Genomic DNA, 27043 nt, shown 5'->3' on the forward strand with positions numbered 1-27043 from the left:
AGGCTTTTGTTGGCTTTTGTCACCAACCATCCACCTTCATTGTTGCTTCACTATCCAGGAAACCGCTGCTGCCAAAACATCTTGTACGGCTGAGCTGACAAAACCACCATGAAAGTTATCAAAGCTTACTGGGTTAAAATCTGTTATACATTAAAAGTGGATTATTACAAGTTGCCTTGGGCTCCTACAAAATCAAAAACTTGGGGGACGTTAAGGATTATGAGTTAATATGGTTCTGCAGAAACAAAAGTAACAAGGATTTCTTGATTGCATACAGCCTTCTTCTCAAACAAGTTCAAGCCCCAGAACCCATCAGCACAGGTGCTGAGCTCCACTTTTTGTCTTTAGACTGGCTCCATTTTACACTAAGACTTGAATTTCTGTGACTTAAGCGAAGCCACTGTGACATATTATTCTACTATAGCGAGTGTCCATTTGAGATATTATCCTACCAGCGATTGTCCATCTTAGAACATTTAAAGCCCAAAACTGTGCAGGCATTCATCACACAGATGAACTAATTTCTCCACTAGAAATAATTGCTAGAAATATGTGGCCATTATATTATAATAAAGGTATTTATGAGCCTTCAATCTCACAGCCTCACTATGAGATATCTTTGAAAATTTGAAATCAGCTCCCGAGGCACAGGGAGGGGGAGGAGGGGAGGGAGAGAGGGTGAGAGAGAGAGAGAGAGAGAGAGAGAGAGAGAGAGAGAGAGAAATGGCAAGGGAGAGATGTGGGAGTTGTGTTTTGCTTTTTTGCCACGGGTTACATTTATAATTATCTTGCTGGCATAAAATGGCCAAGAGGCTTTTTCAATAAAGGTAGGAGGCACCTACAGCACAGAATATTACCTACAGATCAACACAGAACAAGAGAGAGGACTGCAAATAGAATGAGACCAAGTCCAGAGTACAAAGTATATCATCTAATAAGTGTATTTAGTTAGGACCTTCATTAGGAACAGTAGCCACTGCTTGCACAGTGCCGTATGAACTGAGCACTGAAAGGGCTGCTGATTTGAAGACGAGGTGAATGAGTCCATCCACTGACCTTCACTTGCGGTGAGTAAGCAGAGCCTGGGGAGCGAGGGAAAGATGGCCACGGCCACTTTCTCCAGGCCCTACTCTGCCTTTTGATGACTGGAAATAATCACTAGAGAGAAAGCGAGTGAGAGAGACATGATCACAGACACAGCACAGAAGAGAGGAGGATCTCAAATTGCTTTATTCTCCTCAGAACCCCTGTCCTCTAAAGGACTGGAAGTCAGTTTCTTAATACCATTCATCTTTTCTCCAACAGGCTGTGAGGAGGATATCTCTAATTCCTTTTCAAGTGAATCCAGGAAGTGAGAAGAGATAGGGCTGGACAGGGTCTCATTATACTCAGGCTGCCCCACAGGTAAACTTAAAAATCACATGGGGTGCACAAAAAGCAGGGCCGGATTTGAAGCTAAACACATGTTCATTCTCCCTCTTACACCACCCTGAACAACATTTTAGTTTAGGAAAACAATGCCTGTTTTTTATGGCCTTCTGTTCAGGCTCACGTAGCCAAAACAAATTTGCTATGGTAGTTAGATAGCTAGTATTCTAGAAATACCCTTATTCACTTCCTTGCAGAGAGTTAAATGATCAGATCGATATCACTCTCATGTCTGTGCAACAAATATAAAGCTACAGCCAGCAGCCTGTTAGCTTAGCTTAGCACAAAGACTGAAAACGGGGGCTGGCTCTGCACAAAGGCAGCAAAATCTGTCTACCAGCACCTTCAAAGCTCAATATTTGTAGTTAATTTGCTTTATCTGTAAAAATGACTGTGGTTTTACAGTTTTTGTGCTAAGCTAAGCTAAGTGGCTGCTGGCTGTAGCTTTATGTTGTACAGACATAAGAGCGGTATCAATCTTCTCATTAAACTCTCAGACAAGACGAGAATGAGCGTATTTTCTCCATGTCAGACTACTCCTGTAAAATCTTTGGAAGTTAATGAAAGTGACCTGTTTTAAATATTTATTTTGCTCTTTTGAAATGATCATTACTCAGAATTTGTATGGCTCTGTAGGTTGCACATTGGAGTGATTATATATTTCAATTTGTTAAAAAAGATGAATCATCCACGATATATCACCTCCAACACATGAATGCTGAGTTTAACACATTTCAAGCCTGCAGACTCCAGCAGTTTTAACTGAGGGTAAATATGTTTGATAGCTGCTCCACGAATACTTCGTCATTACACGGGTACTGATGTTTTGATTTGATGATTGAGAGCAAAGCGTTGCTGTGTACTACTCACAGTTGCACCTCTAGCCTATGAGAATAACAGTCAGTCAAAAGGGAATCTAGGGCAAAGAGGCCTGAAAGGGAGACATATAGCATAAACCGTAGATAGCCAAAGAAAGTGGAGATTCTGCCAAAAGGGATGAAGACAAGACGACAGGGCTCCGTGTGGGATTTCACTTTGGATTTTGGCCCTGCAGGGATATGTGGAAGCACAACTGACAGGACTTGCGTGGAGAAGTCGGCTCCATTCAATATAACTAAGTAAAGAATGCCCCATGTAGTCACTGATGCACCAGCATAAATCCTCCAAGGTACAATATTTTCTCGGTAAAGTTAGCTTTACCTCTCTGGTTGTAGTGTGCTATTAAACACTACATAATGTAAAAGCTTCTTGTTTGCCACTGAACGCATTCAAGATGTTTGAAAGAACCTTAAGAGGTAAGGTAGATGCAGTAAATTTAAATTTAAGGAATTACTATTTAACCACTGTGCTTGAAATGCAACTCTGGGCACAGACGTGAAAGCAGTCCCTGCAGCAACGTAAAAACAGAGAACAGACACCATGACAACTTTAGTTGAGATTTATTTCACATTTTTTGCTACATTCCTCTTTACTCAAATCTAGGGAGCGTAGGTGGGTCAGTCATCTTAGAAATACTTTATATCCAACTTCATATCAATATGTGCTACAAGTAAAAGTGATCTTGGAGTGGGTACTGTAATACAATAAGATTTAATCTGTTCAGTCATGTCTGAGGCAACAAATCTGATTTAAAAAGATTCGATGTAAAAAACACAAACACATATACAATGAAAAAATTTACAGGTCATGACTCAGAGGAGTATTATGATCCAATTTAATAATTCCCAAGTTGGCACATGGGGGTTAGTAGCTCATACTCCCCAGTGAGGCAAATGGTGTGACATAATAATTTACTAAATCCTTTTCTTTACTGCGTATAGAATCGTCTTTGATGTTTAATTTTGATGATACTGATGTCAACTATATTTTATGGCATAATGCAACAAAATAACTTCCATTAAAGTAAAAAACACTTCATTGGTATCACAATATTCAACACCATGTTAACTGTGAAAAAAGATGCTTTGTTGAAACTAACGGTTTATGACAACTGAGACATTCTGTACTGTAAGCAACACATTAGTGACCTTTTTACAGCGAGGGATAAAAACAGACTTAGCCAATTTGCCAGTGAGACAACAAAATCAAGTCACTGGTGACAAGCTATGCAACATACTACATCAGCAATAAAAGCCTTTTTAATTTATATGGGTATAATAGAAATCATATTCAACCTAATGTAGGCTCTAAGTTTTAAAACAAACTTTGTTTGGGGATCCAGCGTATATAAATCCTTTTTAAATTGGCTTATGGGGGCTAGACAATCACAAATGTCCTTGCAATCTCAAACTTATCAAACGTCTTGTATCTTCTTATGGCAAAAAAATCTCCTGTTGCACCTCATTTTTATTCTCTAGATGGTTCTCAAGTTTAAGAAAACAAAAACATCAACAAGGAAACGAAGAAAAACAGAGTCCACAGAGCTCTGCAGCATCGAGCGTTTGGCTGCCACAGAAAAGTCTAGCACCTCCTACTGCTCGGGAGGTTTCTAGTCCAGCTGCTCCTGCTTTATCCTGTTTGAATTGGATCCTCGCTGACTTGTCCTCCTCAGTTCCCTTCTCAGGACGTACTCGCTGAATTGGGATGAGTCCACGCCTCCGCCACAGGAGCCGGCGATCTCGAAGCCACGCTGTTGCAGACGCTCTAGAACCTGCGAGAGGTGGAACGGGGCAGAAGGAGGAAGATTTCAGTGGCCAAACAGGATGTGGATCACAGAGCATCATTAGCATCCTCTATTAGCACTGCAGTGACAGGCAGTGCTTGCTCACATATCTTTGAGAGTCAGTATCAACTTGCTAATCAAGCTGCCTGACACATCATTTATGGAGGTCTACCAGTCCTCATACGCTGTGATGCTAAAACACTGATGTAACCTCTGACCTTTTGTTGACTACTGCAAAATAGAAAGCACAGAATCATGCAGAACTCTTCTAGTTATGTGCTGCTGAGTTAGTGCAACGTCTAGCATTGGAAACCGCTTTGGGAGTAAGCTGCAGCAACATACGCCCTGTGACGGGAAATTGGATGAGACTTTCACAAAAAAGAAGAGCCTCTCATTTCGCCTCATTTTCATTGTTTTCTGGTGTTTATGTGTGTACGTCTGCGTATGTGTGTGTCTGTAGCAGTTCCCGATCTCACAGCCTTGCAGACATCTACAGACGTGTCCGGGGGGGCTGTAGGATCACATTCCATCGAAGAGGCCCCAGGGAGCAGTGAGGCTTTCTCTCTGCCACTTGGCTCAGTGTGGACTGCTCAGCAAAACCCCCTCTCCCCATGTCTCCCCCAGCCCCCAGGCCCAAGCCTCCGCCAAAACTACAAAGGTCCCCCTACTGCTGGCAGCTCTCTCTGCCCCCCTTCCTTCTCTCAAAACCCCCGCCCTGCCTCCATTAGCCGCAGATACAGCATCCACCGCCGGCGTGCTTTAATAACCAAACAGGATTATGGGCCCTGCCTGGGGACAACCTGCCAGGGAGCATGCTCACTCTCTTGCTTGCTCTCTACGACTCACACACTTCAGAGACGGGTTTGTTTGTGTGTTTTTGGGAGGGAGATGGAGATTTGACTTCCTCAGATGGAGACACAGTCCAAATCAGTTGGAAATCTTTTCAAATATGCCTCTCCTCCATCATTTATTGATGTGTATCTGAGGAATTCACCATCAATGAATTAGTGGAATGTCAATATATAATCAGGGAAATGCAATATTGCCAAATGCATGCTGAATATAAAAGATGAATTTAAGCTTTCTTGTGTCAGTCTTACAAGTATAGAATCCCATCATCCCCATGACAGGATAATAGTAAATCATTTCTACACAGTATAAATGTAACATCAAGTGTCAAGAGAACACCTGACCTTTAGTTCTTAAAAGAAATACATTTATAGATCCCTCTTTGGATAATTATAGTTTTACTCTGCATGAAATCACAACTTTCCCAACACCTTAAAAGTGTTAATTAAAACAACAGTAAAGCTCATCTTTGATTAACAAAAACAACCTTATATGGCAAGACTACTTTTGTTTTATGTTGATGTAACCAGAACAGCCTGCACATCCTCTCCCAGCTTAACTGGTTGATTCCCTGCATGTTACATACAAAACAATGAGGAGCTGCTTGGTTTTATTTTCACTTTAAATTTATCATTGATTTAGCAAACTGCATCACTTTATGACTGAAGTGTTGCATCTTCAGTTTCCCCTCAGTTTTCATGTGACTCTCCACTATGACTCAAGGTGTCGGCTATTCCTTCCCTTATTGGCTTGAAATCCACCATTAACCCATTTACTGATGCTTTTCTGCAGGTTAGCACTGATGTCTACAATCAAAATGACTTGTGGAATCAGCTCTGAAGGTTTTCATCTGCATGGAACACAGCGAGCAAATGGGTAAGATGTGTGGACCATATTATGAGTGCTGCACAGGGATGCGTGATATTAAAGCTGATCGTCCACCCGCCAAAGACGAAATCATTATTCCGGTCAGATCACAGAAAAGTAAAGATGGTGGTGGACTTGTGTAATGATGGCTTGTTAAATTGATACTTTGATGAACTCATCAAAGAACTCATTTTTCTGCAAGGCTGTTCTTGTGATTCGATTAGATTAAAAAAAAAGATAAGATTTTGGAGTCAGACATCAGTAAAATTATAAAAGTATACAGTGTAACAGCAGATGAAAAGAAGTTGAATGAACAGATCATCACCTCAGTCTGTTCCTTGGGCATACAATCGAGTGGAAAAATATAGAGAAACATGACTTCATCTAATCTTTGAGTAATAAAACGCTCAGTACACATGACAATACACCCATAAGCAGCCAGCTGTTCCCATTACCTGGACAGAGTTGAGGTGGCAGTACCCATTAAGTGGGAAGCGGATGACGTGCGTGGAGTCATGGTTCCAGCCAGCATTGACAGAGTTGCACATGACGTCTCCGATTTCCGGAAACACGTCCTCGATCAGGGCCTTGTCGCCGCTGAGCGTGATCCTCTCGCCCAGGTCGGGCGCAACACGCACCACCAGACACTCGCAGGGGCGCGAGACCCGGCTCAGCTCCTGGTCCTGGCGCCAGCGCTCCAGCTCGGCGAGCATGGGCTGCAGCTGGAAGTATCGCGCCTCCTCGTACAGCAGACTGTAGTCCTGTAGGAGACAGGACAAAGGGCGCTGACTTCAAATGCGAAACCACTTCCCTTGACAAATTTTTAAACTGTATATTATGAATGTGTGGTATTCTGTTTATGTATGTTGTTTTACCAGGGTTAAGTAACAAGCCTTCATCATGAAGCCTAATTATTTTTAAAGAACAGGCTTGTGGCCTCTGGTGGCCTACAGGTTTAAGACAGTGATCAAGTAATCCCTCATTTCCTGTCAGCCCTTCACTGTCTCCCATTGGGTAAACACAAAGATGCCCAAACAATATTTAAAAAGGGATTACATTTAAAGGTTATGTGAGTGTAGTTTAATATTAATCCAGTGACATTTTTGATGCTTGACTCAAATCTGAGGATCAAATATAGAATAACTGGATATATTTGCCACACATAGAACTGTCGGGGTTTACAGGCTGTCAAAATGCTGTATATTGAATAGAATCATAAAACGGGAACAGTGTGTGACTCCTGCTGGGTGCTGAGGTCAAAACTGGAAAGATTATGATTGGCCAAAAACTTTCCAACATACTTTGAGCTGTGCCAGAATCATTACTCTAAATCTGAGAAAAAGCATTCTAGTTTGCATTTACAGAAACAAAAATAGCCCATAATCTCTCTTCTTTAGTTTTTTTTTGTTTTTTACATAAACTTCAGGAATTCCCTTAAGCAATCCTACAAAACCCATATTGTACATATATTGGACAAAGATACTTCCTCCTACCTTTTAAGGTGGACTGAAGTGACTTAGAGGAAGCTGGTAGCCTAAATGCAGCAGACAGTACATCTTGCTATACTAGAGAACAATATAACCCAAAACAGAATGAGCTAATCAGTTTAAGGTTGCAGTTTTCTTTCTAATCTGGACCCAAACCAAAACAAAAACAACAAAGAACTTTGAAAACCACTGTTCTACATGAACGAGCAATAAACCATAACGATGCAGAGGAGATGTAGTGCGACGTGTAGCACAGGGTTGCGTGGGGTAGAGGAGCAGATCCTTTACTCGCAGGACTGCAGGGCCTAAATAGCACCACAATCAAGTTTTCTCATGCTTCTCTTAAAATCTACCCAATGTGAACGTGGCCTCAGCCTGAACTTCAGCCTGTCTTTTGTCTTTGCTTATTTTAGCTGACATACTTTCCACTGATTGAGTCACACTGTGGACAGTCCATCAGATAATGTGGTTATTTGTTTTCTCCCAGGGCAAGTTAAGTAATTACTGACTAAATGACACATAAGAGTAAAAAAAAAAAAAAAAGAGGAAGAAGAAAGAATGCTAATGTGTCACATACAGTGAGTCTCACCCTGGATGGACACTTGAATGTAGAGCGCTGAAGAAATCTAGCACATGCAATGCGGTCATTGGCGCCACTGCATTTATTTATTTGTCTCGACGCGAGCTTATTGTTTTCCTCACATATCCCAAAGAATCTGTGGCTGCTAATAGCTGGGGGGCGAGCAAACTGCATCTCACTATGAGCGAATGCATTATGATTGAGCTTTGTTTGCCCTGATATTTTGTCTCCAGCATGGGAACCGTTTTCAGCAATTCAAGGAGGACCAGTGACCAAAGGCATTCCACGGCCTTAGCATTCATTGTGTGTGCTAAGTTGCAGGACTGCTGACTGGCTGATGGGACTTTACAGTTTCTAGGATGGACATCCACTCACTTTGAAGTCGTCTGGGATGAGGAGCTTGGACGTCCTGAGGAAGTTGAGGATGTAGCGGAACATGTGTCCATCCCTGTCAATGAAGTAGTGCTGCTTCAGGCTGTCCAGGACTATAGGCTCTGTGCCATCAAAGAGACGACCAATTCTACCCACAGAGAGGGGAGGGGTGGTGGGTTAGGCAGAGAGGGAGGCAAGGAGGGAGGAAGGGGGGACAACATGTCAACATTTGCAATCTTACTTGGTTTTTGCATGCAAAAGTTCAGATTCAGTTCATTATCTATATACTCCTCTTGAGGTTATGTCTCTATTTCCTACATCTTGCATAGTGGGAGGAAAGGGATAGAAAAAAAAAAGAGAGACAGAGGCAAAAATGATACAGTGAGGCAAGAGCATGTGCAAAGGGATGTGACTCACTCATTTTCTCAAGCTCTGAAATGTTTTTCACACCTTCGCACAGACATGCGCACATTACCGAGCTCAATACACGCATCAGCAATGAAGAGAGACGGGAAGAAAGAAAAGATTAAAAACAGAGGTGGTCTGAAAAGGTCAGGGCCAGCTGGTAGTTGGTTGCCTGAGGCTGGGTGCCAGTCACCCTGGGGCCCGGGCTCGGAGCGACAGTGCGGCCTCCCAGCCTCCAGATGGCCCCATGCCCTTTGGCCCTTTACTTCTGCTGTGACATCTGTCAGAATAACCAAGTTGCTTTTGTCTGTGTACTGCATCGGGCACTTGAAGCTCCTACAAATTGTTTATCGCTCAAAATAACTGTGGACTACACAAGGGAACATTTTGTGATGCTACCTGACAAAGCCAAAAGCAACTGATACTGCAGATTTTTATTTTTATTTTTTTGACAGGAGTAAACATTTCATATATACTCAGTTTCTCTCCACCAAGTGCATCCATGAGATATTTTTGTGATTTGAAGAGATGTGACATTTGACTGTTTAATGTCACAGGGTGACATTCTGACGCTGATAAACACATCTGACTCCAACAGAAACTCCCTACAAGACACAAGCTCCTTCTCTGTTTCAAGCAAAATACAAGACACAAACATTCACTGCTGGCCAAAAAAACCCAAACTTTATCTCCGTCTCACACTTAAACGACAGATGCACCGTAGAACAGACTCACCGGGATTCTGGGAATTTTGTTAAGGTGGCCAGACTGCTGGTGTACATGTGTCCTCCCACATCAATGTGCACGGGGGCATTGGACTTGGTGAGCTGTGCAGGTGTTGGGATGCCCTGGTTACTCAAGGGAGACACCGGTGACCGTGTGATCATGGGCCTGGACATGCTGGAGCGATTATCCTGTAAAATGCAACAAAATATTATAACACAGGTAGTAGAAACAGATGAGAAGATATCTGTTTTCTTACGCAGATCAAGATGTGCAATTAAAGATGAAAAATACAACCACAGAGGGGTTGGTGATAAAGATTTCGAACATTTTACATCAAATGATTGAACACATCAATCTTAATATTTCTGTAGCATAACACACTCCACTGTCAGGAGTGAGAGAGAAGATTTTCCTCTCTGCAAGTTAGAGCAGCCTGACCTTGACCTGAATGTTGCCACAATCCACAAGCAACCACTCCTGTGGGCCATAATCTCCAAAACCAAATTAATTTGGAGCATCAATCTCATAGTCTTGGAAATGAGCAATAATGACTCTTGATTTGAACACTGTAATAGGATTTGGAGAAATTGTCTCCTGTTAACCTACAAACACCATTAGCAGATAATTTCTGTTAAGCTCTCAGAAGAAAATGACTTTACCCTGAAAAGTTTTAGACCCCGAGTGAAGATGGGAGGAAATACTGTAGTGCCTGAAACATCTCAGTCACTGAGGGTTACTATGCAGTTAGATTTAACGTTTTCTGCACATGATTTCAACTGGCTTAACAGTAAATTAAAGCAGCAGAGTGTGATGAGTGCGCGTGATATCCAAAAATCGTGACAATAGTGCGCACTCTACATTTAAGGACAGCAGGAAGACAATCCATTCACACACACACACACACACACACACACACACACACACACAGCAAGCAATAAAACCAAAGTGTCTTTCACGTCGCTCCTCCTGCAAAAGTGACAGTTCGACCCCGAGTCTGACAGTAATTTCTCTTTTTCCCCCTCACACACAATATCGGACTTTACGCGTTTACCTGCGCCGGCATCACTGTGGTTGGAGAGGAAGTCACCGAGTGGTCATTTTGCTTGAGAGACGCTGCGGGAACAGGCTCTCCCCTGACTGCGAACATGAGTGAGGGCTCCCTGCACTCCGCTGCTCGGATCGGGAGCCGTTTGAGGGAAGCGTGCACGGACTCATCCACGGAATTGATTGGACGCGGTCGTTTTCTCGCTTTTTGATGCGTTAAGTCCATGATGTCCGTTTCGTCCATGACAGCGCAGACTTTAAGGTGAACAGATAGGACGCGGCCGGCTTTTTCCCGCACACTTGTGCCAAATGTGGAGAGGCGTGAAAAGCGGGGTAGCGAACACCGGGGGAAGAGCGGCGCCGTTGCTGTCACACGGAGCAGCTTCTTTGCAATGGCTGGGAGAAGTCAAAGCCCCCGACAACATTAGCATTGTAGCGCCTGCGGCTCTTTTGGGCTGTCGCTGTTTCAGTGGCAGGTATGTGTGCCGCATTTTCAGAATAAAATAAATGGTGCCCAAGAAAAAAGAAAAGAAAAAAAACAAGATCGTCTGGTTATGCGAGTCGGGTCGACGCACACATCTGGACCTGTCACAGCTGGCCTTTGCCCTTTTGGAGCAGAGTTTCTGCGCGCGGTCACCCTCCTCCTGTTCAGCAGCAGTTTTGATCAAACCCTCCTTCAACACAACAGACCCACACAGTCCAAAGTACAGCGAAAGACCCCCAAACGGTGACCAACCCACTCAACCACCTGGACAAAAATGGCCCTTTAACACCCTCCACCCACAAACACACACATCACTCATGAGCGTCTGACTGCTTATGATCGTTCCAATCACACAAAAGCAACCAGTAATAACATTTTCAGTCACCCAGATGCAATGATGGAGTGTAGTAAACACTCTTTTCGTCATTTGCACAGGAAATTAATAATATCTTAAGTGCCCTTTATGTGCACGAAGAAAGACACAGCTCAAGCACCACATCACATCCCTCCGAAACAGTCTGGCCCTCAGAGAACACGAGAACACTTCTAACATCTTCTTGATCAGATTCTCATGGGCTGAACTCCTGACAAACATCTCAGAGTTACTGTATGATGGCTGCAGTGTGTAAACACCACCTCCGATGACAACATCAGCATTGCAAAACCACCACGCTAATGACTTCATGGAGTATAAAACCAGACCACAACATGTCCAATTGCTCTTAAAAGTACTGCCACAGCACTCTCCTGGGCTGTTTTTTTTTTCATAGAAAATGCAGGGAATCCACAAATTTTAATAACATTCAGATTAAAATTAATTAGTTCAACCACTGGCCTTAAAACATCCACACTCCTGCTTCTCATTGGCAGTGCGAGTTTCACACCTAGATACCCAATTAGCAATTAAGCTTGCCTTTGAGTGTAGGCCTCCAATGTGGTGTGTGATCCCGGTCTGATTTGCATGCCGCTTGTGCACGCGCTGATAAGCGCAGGCAGCAGCCATACATAGTTTTAAAATTCAACTCCAGAATCCCTCGCAGAAGGCAAAGGGGCCTGCAGGGCAAAAGAGAGAGAAATCACATGGCTGCTCTTCAAAAGGGGACCTGTGTAAGGCAGCCGGCAAAGTGCGTGGGATCACACTCAGAATGCAGGTAATTTGTTCCCTGACTAATTTGTGGAGATGGTGTGTGTGTGTGTGTGTGTGTGTGTGTGAGTGAGTGTGAGAGCGACTGTGTGCCTGTGGAGAGTAAGTTCTGAAAACAGCTTGGTGGAATTGGATTTCCTCAAAGCCTTGTCATCGCAAAGGTGGATTGAGTGTAAAATCTGTAAGGCATTATGGAAAATTGCAGGGGAGAGAGAAGAGAGAGTGAAAGAGAACGGGTGGTTGGGTGGGTGGGAGGTGGAAGGGGGTAGCAGGTTGTGGGAATGAACTCTTATATCACAAAATCACTCTGACTCCTCGGAGGTAAAGATACGTGCGTACACGTGGACATTTTCTCGGACTGGTGTCCACCTCACATCTCTGTCTGTGATGTTTTTTACCTCAAGGACAGTTCAAAGGTCACGTCCTCACAGTCCATCAGTGAGCACGTGATGGAGGACTGATCGCTGATGCTCATGTATCAGCCCTCAGCTCCAGATGTGCACAGCAGACCTTCCATACACACCGGCACACTTCTCCTACCTGTTGCCATTTTCAATTTGGCACATTGCTCCAAAAGTCTCCCGTGCGACGCTGTTTGCAGACGTGTTCCCAAAGTTTCCAGCCTTTGTGAAACAAGTCAAAACGTATGTGTTTAGGAAATTTGCTTGTTTACCCAGCTTGTGCAATTTTGTTGCACCACAGTATGCACAAACAAATCTAAAACAGGCACAGTGCATCAAAGCCTGGAGTCCTTTGGCTGCTCCAGTTACTCCTGTTGTTTTCCATCACTGGTCTTTCATGCAAAATCATCATTTTAACATCTTTGGTCTAACTCAAGCAACACACACTGCAACTCTGTTCATGTCTTTAATAAGCTAATGCTGGGCATTACTCACAAATGCTCCTAAAACTTGAGAGGCAAGTATCTGTCTGATATTGCTATAATCAAAGGGCCTGTTGGGATCAACACCAGCAACAAACTAGCTTTCAATTTTCCATCCCACAATGCAGCTCTTCAGTGTTTCAACATATCGCACAAGACACAATTAGCATTTCAGATCAGAGCATTAACATTCAGTTCGAGGCAGGCAGACTGGTATTTACATAATCTGGATGGGTTGTCTCTGCTTTGTTGCCCACGGCCATTTGTTTCAAATGTCCACACACAGACAACTACAGACTTTGGGTTAACTTCAGTCACTGCTGCCTCTGAAGGCAGAAAAATAACAGGTAGCGAGATAGTTGGAACAGAATGGCCTGGGTGAATACTGTGGGCTGGCTGTCTGGTCAGGTGTGTCTCACTTTGAATTTTAGAAATGGATTATAAATTAACCACACACAGCATCCAAGCAGTACCACATCTACAGTAGTGTTTTTTCCACAAAACTTTGGACATTGTCGTCAGTGTTTTCTTTCATGTGACATGTTGGCGATTTTGGGAATAATGATTTTTTTTTTTTTTTTTTTTTTTTGTATTAGTACAGAGACATCTATAACATCATTTGTGGTTTGTATCAGGAGCATATCCACTGGATGGCGCTGGTCACTCTTGAAATCTGATTGGCCACCCCAAGTGCCATCCTGTTATCCTAAAGTGTGATTGGCTATCTGCCCAGTGAGAGGCAGGACCTTAGCTGGAACCAGATGTTTGAAGTAGATATTTTTGACTGTGCAGTTTTCTTTTGCATGTAGCCCACTTTTGGAGATTTGTGAGAACTTAAAGAATTAAGTATGGAAACCTTATTTGCACGGTGCCACTCTGGTGTGTTGTGATTGGTTGGACTATTTATCTTTTAAGCAATTTTAAACCCAGAATGTAAGAAACTGCAAGATGCTACCCCTGCTTGAGTCAGTGCCCCACTTTGGCCACCACAGTCCAAAAAGTGTGGACACGCCACTGGATTGCATCATGTCAGCCTCGCAAGTCTCAACTTCAAGCCAACTGCATTTCTCAAAAGCATATTTCTCAGTAACAGCTGAAGCTCTGCAAGAATGCGGTAACAAATGCAGAAATGTATTCAGTGTAAAAAAAAAAAAAAATACTCTGGCATTTAGTGAAAGGATGAAGAGGTTGTTGAGCAGAAAAAAGTTAGCAGAGCAAAGAGACCCTCCTGACCTGCTCCTGAGCTAAGAGAAATGTGATTTTCTGGATGAACTGCTTCTTAACCTCTAGATCACGGTTATCCAATCTGTGTTCGAGAGTCCACAGAATCAACAACGTCCTAGAACTCGAGCCACTCTGTCAACAACGACTAGGAGGCAATCTGAACGGATTCAAAGTTTCGCATTTTAAATCCAAGCCAGTTACATATCGCAGCGGTGCTCCGATACTTATCAGAAACACATAATCATGTAGTTTTACTTCAACATTACTCTTTGTAGAGTTACTGTAGCGGCAAATCAGCATGACATCACAGATAAGGAAGTGTGATCAGTGGCTGCAGGCTGTTGGTGCATGTTCACTGGCACAGGCCCATCTGTCCCAGGGCACAGGAGAGGCAGAGCCGTAATATGAAATATTAGAACAATGTTTTCTCCAAAGAGTTCCAATTTAACATGCTCGGCACCTCTACCTTGGGACACATGATGCAGTCTGGCAAATGTGATGAGAACTCACTGACTTTTTAATATTTGTCTTCTACCAGTTAGGAGTCTGTTTGTTCAGGGTAATTTGACTGGGAAACGGATGTACAGATGCTGTGCATACAGTAAAGTAGTAGGGTTTTGTTAACACAGCGCCATCAAGTGATCGGTCCTGACAACCCAACATCTCAATCTTCCGTTTCTTCCTGCGCCCTCTGAAACTGGTGAAACCGAGTGTTGGTCCTCACTACAGGTGACCTGCACTAAAAGGGTTCTGTTCATAATTTAACATTCAATAAATTGAAATTAAATCTCCTCCTCCCTGCAGTGCGGGGACAAACATCCAAGTGACCAAATCCACTATCTGTTGTATGTCCAGCATGCAAAATACAATATCTGTATAAACTTTATGAGCCTTAGTAGATGTTTATTTACAAAATATATGGGTTGTATAGGCGAAATAGGTCCAGATTATTACTTAGTGAACTATATTTGCCGAATCGCAGTCGGACCTTGGAGTTGATTACGCACGGCGCGGTCAGAGAGCCAAGAGGAGAGCAGAGGACAAAATTAGCTCTTATCTTTGTCTTCGTTCACATAAATATGATTCTCTTAACGCGGGCACGGCTTGTATCAAAGGATGATTTGCAGATTCTGCATCGACGCGTATAAAGGTTCATCCTGTCTAACAGAATACGAAAAACGCCTGCGGCAAAATTACTCCACAATGGCGTCTTTCATTAGAGGATCTGGGGCAGCCAGGAAACAGCACAGTTTTAGTTTCACGACTAAACTGCCTCTAAAAACATCTTCGTGGAGACGACAAACGAGCGTTACAGTAAGTTATGAGCAAGTTATACAGCAACAGCGACACGGAGACGGCGATGTGTTCGGAGCTGAAACGCGCCAAGAGCGAATTCACACGGTGGACAAGTAGAGTGTTTGCTCGACAAGATCGCAGGCTAATCCGCTGTTCGTTTAGATCAGATGTACCAAAACCTCGTATATTGTAGCCACGCGGGCAGATTTGTACGGTAACTATGGAACAATAGCCAGGAAGTGGTTAAATATAAGAACTGTACCGCTCGAATCGCTTGGCACATGCGTAAAAGCTGCTGCGCCTCAATGTCCCAGTCCATCCAGCCACGGAAATAATAGCAAACCAAATAAATCTCCGCTTACCTGAAACATAGAGCGGCATAAAGTATCTTTTTGTGCACCTTTTCCCTCCGATTTGGCCCACGATCTGCTTCTCTTCCTACACCAGTGAGAAATGCAATAGCTTGGCTAAGGTAGACAGAACAAAATACAGAGAATACTTGCTCCAGGGCTCCGAAACCCCTCAAGGCAAAGATCAGGATACAATTAGCTCATGTCTCTGCCCTAGTCTAAACCAATCTGCAGAATAAAACTCCGAGCAAAGGAAGAGATCACAGCAGCAGTGCCTCAGTCTTTGTTGAGTTTATGTTTTTATAAAATCAAATAAAGAAATCTTTTTTTCTGCATTTACAACACCCTCACTCCTCCTGCCTCCAACTTGCCTATTGCCTCCCTTTCGCAGAGAAGCTGATTTTAATCGTTATGATTAGTTTTGATGTAACGTTCCCCCAGGCGATTGCTACAAATGGATGGAGTGTTTCTTTGCCAGGGAGGGAAAGCAGCAGATGATGATAATTATATAGATTGTTGGTGGAGTCCTTTGATTTCTCCCCCTCTTCCACCTCTCAAACATATAACCTATCTAGTCTGCTTCTTTAACACATGCCATACACACTGCATGTGCACCGGGCAACTTGTTGATGAGTCTGGAATCAACTTATTAAATTAATGGAATGTGGTTAATGAAATTCTCACTCTGTAGTTTCTCCTTTGTAATCTCTTCAGCCTTCCTCCCTTTGGACAACCTCCAAATGACGTAGTTGTATAAATAAGCACTTGCAGCTTGCCTTGCCCCAATCAAGTCTGAATCAGTGCCTGGGGGTGATGTGCGAGCTCATTTCAAATGTTCAACCATGCATGATTTCAGGGAGATTGAGGCACTTCTGAGGCTTTTAGATTTACTTGGGGGATGCAGTCAGCAAAGGAATTACACGTTTAAAGTCTCTCCTTTTGTAAAATTCCTTCATGTGAACATGGATAATTATTCTGTGTGAGTCAAGAGTGCTGTTTTGTGCACATCTGGACACAGAATTATGTCTTTACATTCTCAAGTTATCCTCACGCCATGCACTCAGTGGAGGGAGGCTGAACTACCCACTCCTGCGCCCCCTACTGTTGAGAGCAACAACTTTACACAGCAGCTATGAAAGCAAATCGATTTGGCCATGTAACTGTAACGTTACCCAACTATGAAAGCAAAAACATACAATAAAATAAACAATTAAAAAAAAACAAAACAAAACAAAACATAAGAAATGTTGAGAGAAAACATCCATTTGAAGCAAATATTTACAATCAGGCTGTGTGTTCAAATGTTCATCCAGGGAGAAAACTGGATCCAAGAGGAATAAGAATGTCATGAAAAGGGACCAGTGACTGATGGATGTGAGCGTGCAAACAATAGCATTTTCCACTTCTCCTCATCAAAAGAGTTCCTGTCTCAGATCATCTTTTGTATATGATAAACAGAGCTGCTTTTGAGGAAGGGCCAGCTATGCCTCGCACATCCGATCCAGGGACCATTAAACTTTCCACTTTTTGACCAGCATGTCCCACAGGAAAACAAACACAGGATTTAAGTGTTACGATGAAGTTATTTGCCCCAGAGGTTACTGGCTGGCTCACGATACACCGAGCCTCAGCTTCACACACTCACACACACACACACACACACACACACACACACACACATTTTTATGCCATTAGTCTGACAAACTATAGTGAACAAAGAACACCCCAGGCCTTAAAATCCCATACGTTATCCATTTTCCACACAAATGGAGCCCTTTCATAATGGGATCCTCTCACATCAGTATTCAAAATATGCATCAGATGTTCTTGAAACTAACCAACGTAGATCTTTGAATACATGTGGTGTAAAGCCGTGCAAAACAAAGGGTTGCATTTTCACTGGATCTTGACCTAAGTGCTACAGCAGCAACGGCAGGCGAGCACTGGCTGGCTGCAACATATTTTGGTGGACAAATTATCCAGATTGGTTGCAGATGTGAGTTCGCCCCAAACAGCAACTGCCTTGCCTGAATGACATCATAGCGCTATAAATGCATACACTGGAGAAGGAGAGAGGACCCCTGGAAAACTTATTCTGCTCGCTGCAGACGCTGCAGTAATTTCACACAAAAAGCTAATTCGGTTTTCTGTACTGCCATAACTTAAACACTAAACACAAGCAAGATTATGTAACACATTGTTCCTCTTACAAGAGTTACATTCATAAACAATAAAGCACACCCTTTATCAATTCATTACACGCAGGGGTTTTGCGGCTACAGCCTAACTTGGTCTGGTATGACCAGTAGCTCAAGGTGGCTAATGTTAGCAAGCATGACATGCATACTGGTGTGGAACGGACGTCTCTCAGTCCATTTCATCCATCTTTACTCAGCCAACAGTTACACAGCCTTTTAACATTTAGCATTATCCCTTCACTTGCCCCTTGTAGCCAAAGCCATTGCTGTGTGACAAAAGTCATGTCACTTCACTTGAAGAGAGAAAATTGACATACAATTTAAATGCTGAAAGGAGCACTCTGTATTACCACTACTCGTTTGACAGTAAAGCAGTCTAGACTTTTTGACGACTTCATGTTTATTTAAACATTTAGGAGCAAATATACTGCTTTACTCAAAACACTTTTTTTGACATTAACTTCTAGTGTCAGCTAATACTGTATTTAAATGGCTAACCATGTGAAAAACTTTTGCACCTTCTGACTGACCTATGCCTTGCTGGGCCTTGCAAACGCATCTGTGTGGATGAAGAAAGATCTTGGTTTAGCCTCAGACCATGTTAATAACTGCTGCAATACTCACCACACCCCTCTAATGGCCTGTGGTTATGTAAGGGAGTGGGATGGATAAGGGAAAGTGCTGAAGCCGCTCCAGAGCCTGACTCAATCTGCCCTGCAGGGTTGCACAGTTTTAGGCCAGAGCTGTTCATCAAATATTATCTTTGGCACAGTAAAATTTAGCTCTGGAGAAATGACTCTGTTGCTACGTTCATACTCTAAGTCGCACCATCAGGTACGGCTTTGGGAGACTAAACATTAACAGTGGTAATGTGATGTGTGTGTGTGTGTGTGTGGGGTGGATCTTTGTTCATTTGGTAATAGCAAACAGTAAAGACAACCAACAACTATTTTCACTGTCGCCTTATCTTTGTTCATGCTCTGCTCCACAAAGTTTCAACATGTAAACTCTGAGGGGTTATTACAACTTACAGTGCAAGCATGGCACACATGACAGACTCTGCTCATGAAAGAGTTTTCTATGTGACAAAAGGGATCAAAAACCAACATTTCATGTTGACAGGTCACTTTTTCTGTAGCTAAGAAAAGATGATGATCCCCATTGTGTGGGATCACTTGCAGCCCCATTCGTTGGCTTCCCTTTCAGCCCCAGATCCACCCATCCCACCCACAGTGGACGGAGCAGTCAGTGACACGACTATGAGGGGAAGAGAGACAAGAGGAGGGGGCTGCTTGGGTAATGCTGGGAGGCTCTAATAAAATGTAATCCTATTATATGGTTCCCACTAGAGGGCAACAATAATAAAGGTTTCCCTAATAACACGAGCGGACCAAACCCAAATGGAAAACAGCTCCTCCGGTCAAGTCCCACACTTGTACATATATCCTCTCATTAACCCAATTGCTGTTGGGCCACATTACACCGAAAGGCCTTTGAGATTTAAGTCGTGATGGCGAGGCAAGAGTTAAGTCAAACAAATGTGTTTCATCAAACTGCAGTTTGGGCTGCTCTGCATAAAGGAATTGAAGGGGGGAGGAGGAAGGGAGGAGGAGGAGTGAGGGAATGTGTGCGGGTGGGAAGTTGGAAGCAGAGCCCCGAGGAAACCAATCAGAACTTCTCCACCCTCCCTTCCTGTGTCAAAGCCACCGGGGTCTCAGGTGTGTGTTACATGAGCTAATACCTCCCAAACTTGATTGTTTGTGTTAGAGTAATCAGAGTTTTGTAAATTACCATTTTGGAAATGATAGTCCTACCATTGGTAAACAAAATCACAGTACAGTAGTATCCAAATGGTTATGAAGTTTAATTCTTCCTCGTGGGCCAATTGAAATGAAAAATTTCAGAGTAGTAAAGTTACAAAAAGCTGGAATTTCATCAGATCAGCTTCTTTACAAATAAACTCTTTGCACATGAAGTGCAGAAGAGAATTTCTTTGACTAAAATTCACGAGAAAGCTCACGACCGGAAGAAGACGTAAACACAAACTCTCATATTTATATGATTCGATAATGTAATGAATGAGTTAGGCCGCTTCCGAGCTGTCTCACATAAATGCAGTAAAATATTTATCATAAGTGACAAGGTGAGTGAGAATATCAATCATATTCTCAAGACAGCTTGAGTTATTAAGTGAGCCAATGTAACAGTATTACAAAACCCAGAATAACAAAGTTATTTATCTCTCTCTCTCTCTCTCTCTGCATGTGTGAATGTGTGTGTACGGGGGGTTGTGTGTGTCTGTGTTTATGTGTCTGACAGCATCAGACAGAGAGAGAGAGAGTGTCGCATGCCTTCCTGTTCCTGTACCACCCTCCAACCCCAGAGCCGCAGACTCAAGGCAGTTTCCAGAATCAAACAATTTCACGCAGCTACTGGAGGAGGAAATGAACTGAGCCCAGAGCAATAATAAAATTATACAAATGTTATTACAGACTCGCCTGCTACTGTCCTACTTTAATTCAAATTTGGGCACTCCAGGCGGTGCTGGTGGCAGAGACCTTCCTGAATAAATCAACATTAGCTTACGTCTAAATTATTAAGGAAGTGGGAGACTTTCTTGTTTATAGTATGAATTATTAAACAAGTGTTTAACACTGTTTTTCTTCATGAATCCCCAAATATTATTTGCTAATGATCTTTAAGGTGTGTGTTTTATCTTTTGCCCCTTCTGTTGTATGCTGGGAATTGAGAATCTGAATTTTCAAGTCGCAAGAAATCTGTCTGTTCTCAGTTAGATAAGCATGAGATGCACTTTGAGATATTCTTTGCTGGCATCTGTATGATGTGCAAATGAGGCTCTAGTTACGACAATATTCCCAGTATATAGCCATTGTTGGTATTTGCAATGCATGTGAATGTAAATTAATGAATTATAGAGGCAGCCACTGTGAAGGCTATCCATGCATTACTGGTTTTCTGCTCAACATCGAGTTGATAAGCCGTGATGTTAACAAACAGACAGCCGGAAAAAGCATTGGTCTATTATTTGCTGTCACTTTTTATTTGCCTTTTCCTAACTGAGGTGTCTGCAGCAAGCCTGTGGAAGTTTGACAACATTTTTCTAATGAAATTTTAGGATTTGATTGGCACTTTGCAGCATGTGCTCATTTATGTAAGTGGATGAAAATGCATTGCTAGGAATTTCAGCAACATCTTGATCTGTATGCGCACAGAAGCTACTTCTAAATACTTTTTAACATTTTGCTCCCCATCACCAATATGAAATTCATAACAAAGCCAAATTTCCAATCCAACAGGGACTGCTCTCCTCACCTGTCTTGCTCTATTTAATCTTCAGATGGGCAAGGGCTTATAAATCAAAACCGAGTGAGCCCATTCCCCATCGTCTGTCCCAAGAGGAAATAGTCAATGCATGAAACATCAGATTTATGTACTCATTTATTTAGGCTATAAAGATGATTAAGGGGAGCTGAGAGGGTGCTGGCCTCGAGCCACTGAAGCCTTAAGGGATAGAGGCAGCATGCCTGCAGGTAAGGGATAGTGCTGCTGAGAAATTCAATGCTGTCCATTTTCAACTCCACTAGGCCTTGAAGAACAGCATTCGTTAGCATCAACAATTTCACACTAGTGGCAACCTTTTAACACAGAAAAGTACTGAGAATGCAGTTCTGTTCAGACAACTTGGATGAAAAAACAAGAATTCTGTCACCAAATTGTAAAAATGCTGAGCATGCCAAGGTTGAAAATAAAAAGGTACTTTAGTATTGACTCGCTCAGGCGCCTATTTGAGCTCTGGGTCCCAGTTATAGGGCTCAGCAACACTTGATCCTCCTGTGTAGTTCTGAATTAATGGCCTGGACCAATTTCAAATGAAATGTGGCTCAGACTTATGAATAAAACTGACTTGCGTTTACCCACGTTCACAGTGCAACCTCTACATCCAAGGCTCGTGGCTGCCCTCCCCTGGAGAAACACAAATGGGACCACATGAGGTGATTCACAGCATGTCCAGTAGGTGATGCTGTTGTCACACATTAAAAACTTGGGGAAGACGCTGAAATGGGGTGAGTTAGTCCACGTAGGAGTAAAAACTATTTTGATTTAGTATCTGAATTATCCTTCTTCCAGCTTTGAAAGTGGCAGTATAGTTGCACCATGCAGGCAACTTCAGTGGATGCAGTGGGATCAGTGGGCCTCATCATTTCCTCCACATTACATAAAGAGATTGAATAGCACCTGCTCTTTCAGTAAAAGAACTAAAGTGTAGACATAACTGATCGCTTCTATTTCGTGTCACACAGTGGTATCATTTCCTGTGCTCCCCACCGATGGAACGAGATTACACGAAGCTATTCTTAGAGACTTAACTCACAAGGAACACACATCATGGACATTTATCTGGCCATAGGGAGACATAATCTAAAGGGTGGTGAGCCAGTCCATCATTGATCCGAACCTTTCCTCTCCTCAGTGACCAGCTCCTGCTTCCAGAAACAATTGACTCAAGTGAAAAGCATTGACATCGTTGCCACTAGATTTCTTATGAATGTGAGGAAGATGTAGATTAGTGCAGCTATTCTGTTTGCATGTATCAAAATATATCAATAAGCCAAAGAGAAGTCATTAATGATGATTTCAGATAAAAAAAAAAACTTTATTATTACACAATAATATTTTTGTCATCTTGTATCACTTGCAGATTGTGAGCATAAAGCAGGAACGGAGCAATGTTTGAACACAAAATAATCAGTCACAGATCAACAAAATAGCAATAAGTTAAACAGTTAAGTATGAAATACAACAAATCATACTGAGAAATAAGAAATTTCTTACAAGAAGTTTACATCTATAGGATAAAAACATCTACATATCACAATTTTATGAAATAGAAAAAATAAATCCATTACGTAGAAATAGACATCATTAACACTTAACACAGTGTTTCCATAAAGATGAGCTGCTTGTTTCCCCTGACGAATGCACTGAAAATAGAGAGCACTGTAATGCAACTCTGATAATAAAGCTTGTCAGAGCTGTCTTACATTGCCTGGAACCTGTAATGTGCTTAATGATCACAAGGAAAATCTCTCCTGTTGTTCCATATGCAATACATGAACCAAATGTGACACTAATCCAAAAATAACAAGGCTGCATTTTCTTCTTCAGTCCTCCAATTCAGCGTGATGACCCCACATAATTGGTTGACCCTACAGATATTTCTTTAACACAATGTATTGCGGGCTGTCATTCTGCAGCGTGCAGTGCACGCCGCTCGCCAACACTGGTGCTAAATCGTTCAAGGAGGGCCTCAGGAGTGGTATTGAATAGGTTGTAGATGTTTGTGGGACTGAGCCATAACATCATATTAGCTTTATGACAATGAGAGTAATTCAGCCTGGCTGTGAGGCCTCATGGGCAGAGATTACACTCTGCTTTGAGGATAAGGTCTTTGTATGGGGGGACAGGCTCAAGATGGATGAGTTTGACTGTCATTCTGGTCTACAGATTGGTCTCCATTTCCAGTGCACGTGATAGTCATACTGAAGACAGCACTTCTCCTGTCGAGTCTTGGAAAGGATCTTTTTTCTCAGTTTTCTCCAGATCAGAGATGGTGTGGATGGAGCCCGGCTTGATCGCAATGTCCTCTGTCTCCACTTCCCTGTATTTCCCTGCCGCGTCCTTCTGAAAGACCTGTTTCAGTCTTTTCTTTACCTCAGGGTCAGGGCAGTACAGGTATTCATACAGACCAGCAGCCAGGATGCCCCCCAGAATGGGTCCCACCCAGTACACCTACCATAAACAGCAAGATGATCACATTTCATTATTAATGTCACAGCCAAAACTATCAAACCATTCTGCTCTGTTAGGCGAAAGATTGGGAAAAGAGGGTCAGCTCTTCATCAGAGGCAGGTAGATCAAGCATCAAGCATTTGCCACCAAGACAAGACGCTTCTGAACATGATATCAGCCACAGTGACAGTTACTGACAGTGTTATAAGCCAAGCACATCACCCACTGCGCACACACACTCACACACACAACATGACACCATGCTGTCTGCAAATAGCTCAGTGGAAGTAATTGCCTGGGTACAAAAATTCAGAGCTAATGCTATTTTACACCTTGTTCAGTGACATCTCATTATGTAGCTGGAGGTGGTGAAAATGCTGCAAATTTCTAATTCCTCTGCACTTCTTTTGTTGGATGAAGTCATAAACTCAAGGGTCACGTGTAGGATCTTGATAAACACTTAAAGCACCTGGTTTAAGGTTTTCTCCTTGCATATATGAATACAAGTGAAAGACTATTCTTTGAATGTATCTTTAGGTCACAGCTGTTTCTGCTGTCCTGGCAACAGTGCTGAAAATGTGACCTTACCAGATTTCAACACGCTATACTAGTCTACTGTGGTGGAGCATGCCCTCTTCAGGACATTAAAATAAAATCATCATAAGCTGCTGCTAATTATTTCAGAGCACTTGGACACCATGACATAACATTTGAGCAGAGTGATTATTTCATGCCTAAGTGCAAATACTTGGTCATACAGAAATGTCCAGAAAAAGTGTCCCAGCCATTCTCAGGAGCAACTGGTTCATATGTAGTCCATGCAAACTCCTGAAAGAAAGATTATCCTCTTAGGGAAGTTATCTCTTACCCAGTGGTCCTCAAAGTTAAGTGTGACGATTGCAGGCCCGAAGGATCGAGCAGGGTTCATGCTGGCTCCTGTATAAGGGATCTAGAAGACAAACAACAGCATTGTTTTCAGTCTAAATGTGGTACAAACCATAGTTTTGTATAACGCCATCATCAGAGATGTGCTTTTAGGTATAATATTGTCTTTGCCTTCCAGAACATTCTGCAAAGTGTATCTAATGTAAGTCATAATGTATGTATATATGCATTTGCTAAGCAGACCCAGGGAGAAAGCAGTTGAGCAGTGTGAGAGATAACATCTATTTCCCTGTGCATTCATTTGCTCTGCAGGGTTCAGGGAGCCCCCAGAGATTGGTTGCTATGCGATGGCAGCCTCCAATAAAGATGTGCACGTGGGTGTGAATCAGAGAGCAGGGTACAATATCACACATTGAAAAATAGATGCTTTAATGCACCTGCTCTTTCTCAAGATGCATTGGTGCTCCAGCCTTCAATGCATGCGACAGAGCCGAGCGTTTGGAACCAGTCTTGTCCAACAATTCTTCAACGTGCTGTGTTGAATTTAAAAAGACTTTGAGACGTATCTTTAAATCTGTACTTCGCTGTTGGGGTTGGGAGCACAGGAGGTGCCAGCTGAAATGTAGATGGGGTTGCAGACTATTTATAAGGCTGATGAATTGTAGTTGGATTTTTATACAACTGTCTGAATAGAAATTTAGTGTAAATATTTAATTGTTTCTACATAATCCAGTTGACCACCCTCTTGCTGGAGTAATGAGAATTTAAGGTGAGAGGTTATTTGAGCACAGCAGCTATAAATATTCTCCTAGCCTTCTTACCCTAGCTGCCCTTTCATATCTATCGCTTATCTAAGTTACTGGAAGGTACTTACTGCAAATAAGTGACCAATAGCCACAGCGAAGCCGATTGCAAGGCCAGCAGAGCCTCCTAGGTCTGTGCGTTTGGGATCACAGGTGGCGAAGACGGTGAAGACCAGCTCGAATGTGATAAGGAGCTCCACAAGAAGGCCGTGTCCTACTGAGATGTTGGAGTTCACCTTGGGAAAAGAGGATTTTCTCCATGAGCTTTAACTAACGTAACTGTGAGAAAGCATATGACAAACCCACATGTAGAAATGAATACAGTCAGATTGTTACCGTGGTCACGCCCAGGGACCCTCTAACAGCAGCAGGCGTGACGAGGTAGAGGATCCCAGCTCCTGTGATAGCTCCAAGGCACTGAGCCACCACATAGAACAATGCCTTGGCCAGGCTCAGCTTTCTAGTCACCACCATGGCTGCAGTGACCGCTGGGTTAATGTGTCCGCCGCTGATGTGGCCGAAACATTGCACCATAGTGGCGATGCTCAGGCCAAAACACAGGGAGATGAGGACTAGGTCAGCTGGGGGAGGTTTTTCCTCCCCTGCAGCCCAGTTGATGGTGGAGCCCAGACCGAGAAGGACAAAGATGAGAGTGGCCAGGTATTCTCCAGACACAGCCCTCCAGAAGTCCTTGGTCCAGATGCCTTTAAAAGCCACCATTATGCTCTGACAGTTACACCAGGACAGGAACCTCCTGGCAAAAAGAATAATGAGCAAAATGATTAGCCTACTTATGTATTCCTTGTGTGTGCATGTGGCTGGAAATGTACTGAACCCTATCAGGATGGCTGCCTCTGGGCACAACATTTATAACTCTACCAGGGATTTAAGCCAGTGACTTTCCATCACAAAATGCCACACAGAGCATTCTTTAAACATTGTGTGTAGGGGCAAATGATCACACTTACAGTCAAAGCATGTAATGTTTAATTGCTGTCACTCACTGAACTTCAAACAGTGTGGAGGAAAAAAATGTGCATCTTTTGACTATCAATGCCAAACGGAACATGATCTACATTCATTAAAACTTCAAGAAGTTACTCTGCATTTAGAAAAATGTTGAGAATTTAAATTAAACTTCATCACATTTTGTTCAGCAGGGCTCCAAGGCAACAGGGCTGCACTGATATTGTCAGACATTTCTTTTCCTCGGTCAAAAGGCTAAAACTTACCAAATGCAATAACATGTTCTCCCTCTCTCTGTCCCCACCGTGCGTGATGTGTTTTCATTCATAAATCCTGGTGAGTTATTCACCCAGCAGAGACATCTCTCCCCTCATCACATCTAAAAGTTGAAATGGCCGTGACCTGCAGTACTTACAGGAGAGCAGCAGGCTGTGTGAGCGCAGGAGTGCAGCAGAGAGCGGGTCTGTCAGACGAACATGATCCACACATTGTGCCCCGGGATTGCATCCAGCAGCTTTATTAAGTTACTAACCAGGCATCACCTCACGGGAATTAAACTGCCTGCTCAGGGGGAGGAGC

At 42.9% G+C, this 27043-nt stretch overlaps 2 protein-coding genes across 3 annotated transcripts; both read right to left on the reverse strand.

Moving 5' to 3' along the window:
• Nucleotides 1–2850: 2850 nt before the first annotated feature.
• Nucleotides 2851–16050, reverse strand: kctd1 (potassium channel tetramerization domain containing 1). 2 transcript variants are annotated; one of them, XM_076745779.1, is made up of 5 exons: nucleotides 15814–16050; nucleotides 9386–9564; nucleotides 8249–8393; nucleotides 6262–6567; nucleotides 2851–4078 (listed from the first exon to the last, which is right to left on the reverse strand). In XM_076745779.1, exons 1-5 carry the CDS (start codon nucleotides 15820–15822, stop codon nucleotides 3917–3919), a joined length of 801 nt encoding a protein of 266 aa, XP_076601894.1. In that variant the 5' UTR covers nucleotides 15823–16050; the 3' UTR covers nucleotides 2851–3916. The 2 variants fall into 2 exon arrangements, with proteins under 2 accessions (XP_076601894.1, XP_076601893.1); XM_076745778.1 differs by lacking the exon at nucleotides 15814–16050 and adding an exon at nucleotides 10428–11142.
• A 6847-nt stretch (nucleotides 16051–22897) lies between these two features.
• LOC143329287 (aquaporin-4-like) lies at nucleotides 22898–26819 on the reverse strand. Its single transcript, XM_076745117.1, has 5 exons — nucleotides 26731–26819; nucleotides 25835–26252; nucleotides 25570–25734; nucleotides 24679–24759; nucleotides 22898–23810 (listed from the first exon to the last, which is right to left on the reverse strand). The coding sequence occupies exons 1-5, from the start codon at nucleotides 26790–26792 to the stop codon at nucleotides 23556–23558; spliced, it is 981 nt and encodes a 326-aa protein (XP_076601232.1). The 5' UTR covers nucleotides 26793–26819; the 3' UTR covers nucleotides 22898–23555.
• Nucleotides 26820–27043: the final 224 nt, after the last annotated feature.

This window comes from Chaetodon auriga, chromosome 12 (assembly GCF_051107435.1).
Source record: "Chaetodon auriga isolate fChaAug3 chromosome 12, fChaAug3.hap1, whole genome shotgun sequence".
NCBI classification, from domain to species: Eukaryota; Metazoa; Chordata; class Actinopteri; order Chaetodontiformes; family Chaetodontidae; genus Chaetodon; species Chaetodon auriga.

Excerpts from the sequence above, each read along its gene's own strand:
- LOC143329287 (XM_076745117.1), bottom strand. The coding sequence starts at position 26,792 with ATGAATGAAAACACATCACGCACGGTGGGGACAGAGAGAGGGAGAACA. Across the intron at positions 26,253-26,730 it reads AGAACATGTTATTGCATTTG|GAGGTTCCTGTCCTGGTGTA; the intron begins GTAAGTTTTAGC and ends TCTTTTTGCCAG. Across the intron at positions 23,811-24,678 it reads TTAACTTTGAGGACCACTGG|GTGTACTGGGTGGGACCCAT; the intron begins GTAAGAGATAAC and ends TGTTTATGGTAG.
- kctd1 (XM_076745778.1), bottom strand. The coding sequence starts at position 10,664 with ATGGACGAAACGGACATCATGGACTTAACGCATCAAAAAGCGAGAAAA. Across the intron at positions 9,565-10,427 it reads CCACAGTGATGCCGGCGCAG|GATAATCGCTCCAGCATGTC; the intron begins GTAAACGCGTAA and ends TGCATTTTACAG. Across the intron at positions 6,568-8,248 it reads TCATCCCAGACGACTTCAAA|GACTACAGTCTGCTGTACGA; the intron begins GTGAGTGGATGT and ends TGTCTCCTACAG.